This window comes from Macadamia integrifolia, chromosome 2 (genome assembly GCF_013358625.1).
Source record: "Macadamia integrifolia cultivar HAES 741 chromosome 2, SCU_Mint_v3, whole genome shotgun sequence".
In the NCBI taxonomy this organism is placed as follows: Eukaryota; Viridiplantae; Streptophyta; class Magnoliopsida; order Proteales; family Proteaceae; genus Macadamia; species Macadamia integrifolia.
Window position 1 is genome coordinate 4,824,919 of NC_056558.1, and position 4,647 is coordinate 4,829,565.

The 4,647-nt window shown below is 37.1% G+C and overlaps 1 protein-coding gene across 1 annotated transcript in view; it reads right to left on the reverse strand.

Annotated features, from left to right (window-relative positions):
• Nucleotides 1-1,162: 1,162 nt before the first annotated feature.
• LOC122072089 (adenylate kinase 4) overlaps nucleotides 1,163-4,647 on the reverse strand; it is a 6,639-nt gene continuing 3,154 nt past the window's right edge. Inside the window, exons 5-6 of the mRNA XM_042636635.1 lie at nucleotides 2,980-3,069; nucleotides 1,163-1,465 (exon numbers count right to left, since the gene is read on the reverse strand). Coding sequence (XP_042492569.1) covers nucleotides 1,364-1,465; nucleotides 2,980-3,069 — 192 coding nt within the window. The 3' untranslated portion in view covers nucleotides 1,163-1,363. The remainder of the gene's footprint in view (nucleotides 1,466-2,979; nucleotides 3,070-4,647) is intronic.

The following is a 4,647-nucleotide window of genomic DNA, read 5'->3' on the forward strand; positions in this document are numbered from 1 at the left end:
ACCACCTTCAGGCGGTGACACGTGTATTGATACCAATACAATGGTCCAGATCTGATTTAAATGCCTCTTCACTGATTTAATGTTTTATTAGTTGTACCAAATCTGGACCATTGTATTGGTATCAATACACGTGTCACCGCCTGAAGGTGGTATTGCACGGAATTGTACGAGATCGGAATTGCAGACGATTTCAACCCCCAGCATGGAGGCAATGGAAGTACACTGGTCAATTGTAATGGGATGTCTATTTTTTATCAAAGGGACGGTGCAATCATTTCATGTAAGCTTCTTTTTCTAAAAAAATATATTGTTTTTTTTTTTAAGATAAAATTTATATTATAATTAAAAATATATTCTTAGAGGAATCAGAATATTTTTTTGGATGGAATAGGGCGCAAGAAAAGACTGCCCTACACCATGGTTGATTGAATGAGGATTGAGCCATTAAGTTATCTTTAAGATTTCAAGTTCACAACTCACTCAAGATTAGAGTTTGTTACTCCAGGGTCTCTAGACTCTACCATTGAATTGAATAAGTAACCCTTTCCTAAGGGCTTCACCTTGACACTTTGTTGTCCTGTTTTTGGGATGCTCCAATACAAAGTACAAACCTTGAAAGAATTCAACATCATATACGGCTTATAGAAGGTAACCAAAGATCATTTTAACCCACATCAAATCTATTTCTTGACTGATTTGACTCAAACCCCAATATGACTTTCGACTGATATGGGATCATAACAATATTATAGATGAGCCTCGAAGTTAGGGTCCCCTGCGCGCATGCAAAATTTTCGAGCAAAACGGAACTTCTAAAATCTATCAACAAATTCAGACTTCCCCTGTTCACTTAATATATACCGTGAGGTCCAAATCAGCGACATAAATGATTAGCATTACACATCAGGAGTCCATTTCACATGGGCCCGATTTCTTTGCTTTAAGACGTGAAATTTTATTCTGATTTCAAATTGGAACGTAGAAATCAGGCTAAAATCTCAATCATTTAGATCAGCAAAGTTGGATGCAAGAGAAAATGAAGCTTAAAAGACAAATCAGGCTCCTAAACTTACATGTAACAGCAACCAACCAAAGCTTACTTGAAATTTTGCATCCCAAAGATAACCAAGAAACAAGAGAGCAAACACCTATCCTCCCTGAATTTTGCTACAAAACTTCGAGATTTTTTTATTTGGAAATAAGTTCAATAGCAACTCTAGCAATTGCAGACTCACCGCAGTTTAAAAAGAAATTATATGACAGCAAAAAAGATGGATCAGCAGTTCCGACAATGTATCGGATTACATGAGTGCAAATCCAGTGTGGTCAAAGAAGTTTTAAATTAAAACAAGGGGCTCCACTCCTATGAAGAAAGCACCTTCTGAACATCAACAGTGACCTCTTTCGGGGGTTTCTCTGCATGGATGTCAGCAACCGCACCCTTCTTTGCATAATAATCAATGACCTGCAATACAAGTTCCCAGAATAAGGAGAAAGAAAACAGAAAAATGTACACTGAAGAGGTGAAATGGATGAATTCTCAGAGGTAGGTATTGCAACAGGTGGAGATATCTCATACTAATTGATTCCACTCAGACGATCACAATCAGCTGTAATGTAATTCTGGACTAGCCAGTAACAAATATTGAATCCAGACAGTTGTAAATGATTTATGAAACAGGTATTGATAGGATAGGTTCAAGTCCATGTCACAAATTCCAACAAAGTTACCATCCAGGAAAAGATGGCACTTTTTCCCACAGATATTGATACTGTCACCTGCGGGTGATTCACCTGATCACTTTCATAAGCACAAGAAGTATCTAGGGATATTTCAGTGATTACATTTCCCCACCTTGTATTTGCCTAAATATCACCGGATAACTCTTTCGGCCATGTTATTCGATCAGGTGATCAGGTCAGCTAGCTAGGTGACCCCAGGTGATGTACGCTACCATCTCCTTTTAAACCCAAAGACATGACAAGCAGCACCACCCCAAGACAACAGTGGTAATGTACATCTACATTTCCCCTTCTGAGTAGAGTATAATTTTCATGTGAAGCCGTATGCTTTGGAAGAAGCTTGTATAATTTGGGAAGTGGTTTTGATTGATCAAAAAGAAGAATCTACTTCAAAAGATATGCCCTTAGGCACGGCCATACAAAACATAGAAATCACACTTGGAAATGATGGACAATTAGTTAGAGCAGCGGGTGTTGCAGCAAAACTAATAGCAAAAAGGGTGAAACCAATAAGTATTTGTTATTTTCCCAGTGTTTCCTCATGCTTTTGATAAAAACATGTGATAATATATAATGAATTTGGAACATGGTTAAGGAATCTTCCAAGTGGCATTTCTATCAGCAGTCCAAAAAAGGGTTTGCATGTTTGGCACTTCATCGAGTAGCTGTGAAAAATCTTATGTAGCAATTCCTAACTCTCATAAAAAGACCCAAAAGGAAAGCACCAATGTTGGAATGACAACCACTGGCACAGCCTACTGAAGAAAAGATAGGTTATAAAGCTGTTAACAACCACATCCCTTGTATAGGCGGAAGGAAACATTGTACCATGAAGTCAGGATTTTATAGGACCAGCATACGAGGGAATGTATCTTGACAATTGTCCCACCACTAATATATCTCTAGATTTTTCTTGGGAAAACTGGTGGCTGCATGTGAATTTTTTTCAAGGCAATAACATGCTTGATTCACTAGGTAGATTCTGCTCGAGGTGGTTTATGTTATTTAGCACATCATTTTTCTAAAGGCAAAGCATAAGCCTCAGGAACTATAACATTACCAGCACCATGAACACCTGCTAAGTTGGGATTTTGACCATATACCTCCACAATCTTCACGTCTGACACTAAGCTAACCAGTTTTCTCATCTAAACATAAAAAGCATAAAAGAGCAAACCTTATAGCTAACCAGTTTTCTCATCTAAACATAAAAGAAGTTAAAAAGAACAAGCATACCGGTTCAGTTTGCCTGTGGAATGCCTCCAGCCTTGACTTCAAAACTTCTGCAGTATCATCTTTTCTTTGAATCAAAGACTCTCCAGTGACCTTCAGGAAAGTAAAAGATAAGCAATATATCTCTGTGAATAAGCATGACCAAACTTAACTTAATGAATGCTTGACATTTAAAACTAAATGTCACAAGGAAGCCAAGGGGCTCCAAGTCCCTTGAGAAATGCAAATGTACTTGGAACAATATTGGATATGAAAACAAGCTGTTTGATTCACTTGCCATGCTAAGATCATAATTCTTCTCTAGGTCTCCTTACTTTTATTTAATTAATGAACTATGAACTCCCATTTCCAAAACAAAGAAAAGAAAGATCACTATAAACATAAAGGTGAGGTCCCAACCACAACTTTTTTGGTGAATTAGGTGGAAGGAAAATCATGAGACTGAAGGCATTCAGACACTTCATGCCACAAGGGGTTGCAATGATTCCATTTGCTCCAGACCATGGGTTCCCTCAACAACTGGTCGGCGGACCAGCAAACCTTTCACCTAAACATAATCCAATAACCATTTCCGCAAGGTACACTACTTGAGTACTCAAAGAGGACAACAGGTTGTCTAAAGTAAATAAACATCAGGAGCTTTTAAACACTTCTAACAATTTAATTAATGAAAGATTACTACAAGCCAAAGACAGTTATAATCCCCAAATACGTGTAATATCTCCTCTTTTTTTCTTTTGGATATCCAAAAAATATTTAAGAAACCCTCACATATAAGGAGGGTGTTGAAACTATTTTTGGTAATATTTTCTGTTTGTTCTCTTAAACTTCTGCCAGTTGCGGCTTATCATATGTTCAGTTTTAAAAAGCACTAAAACCATTTAAAAGACAACGTCAAAGAAAAAATGCATCTCTAATTTTTTTTCCCCTCATCTAGATCAATATAAAAGAGGGAAAGAGAAGAATCTCCCTAGCCTGAGAACCATAAGTTGTAAGCAGGGCAAGCCAGGCTAAATCTTAAGAATGTTGTTAGCACTTCAAATTGGACTTCTATGGCTATTTGGAACATTAATGTGCTCTAGCAACCAAAACGCTGTTACATTATAGGCATCCAAAACCCTCACATATTTATATGATGCCCCTCAATCTTCACTCAAATGTAGTTTTTAGCTTAACAATATCTGCTATCTGATCTACATCCCAATTTATAAACTGTGAAAAATAAATTACAATGTTGACTATTTTCAATTCAGAAGGAAGCATCCCCTCGATTTCTTTTTCCTGGATCTTATGTAAAGAATGAGAAGATTGGAATATAATGGAGAAAATAAATTCGGGTAAAAGTGTAAAACCTAAGGTCTGAACTATTCAAAGTTCACCAATTGTCCAATCCAACCACCCAAAAAAAGTCCACCTCTAAATCCATGTGATGGGAGTCCCACAGATGCATTAAGAGCTACTGTAGCACTCACTAAGTCGACCTTCCACGCCTTTTCTTATTTTTTTGGTGACAGAAGTATTGAGTAAGACCATTGATTGTTTGATGGAAGGGGAAACTATTTAATTCTTTTACCCTCCAAACTTGGATAGATCTATTTCCCATCTTCAATCACATTTCCTATGCAGCTTACTAAAACCTAAAAGAAAGAAGCCTTACCCAAAAAGATTAAA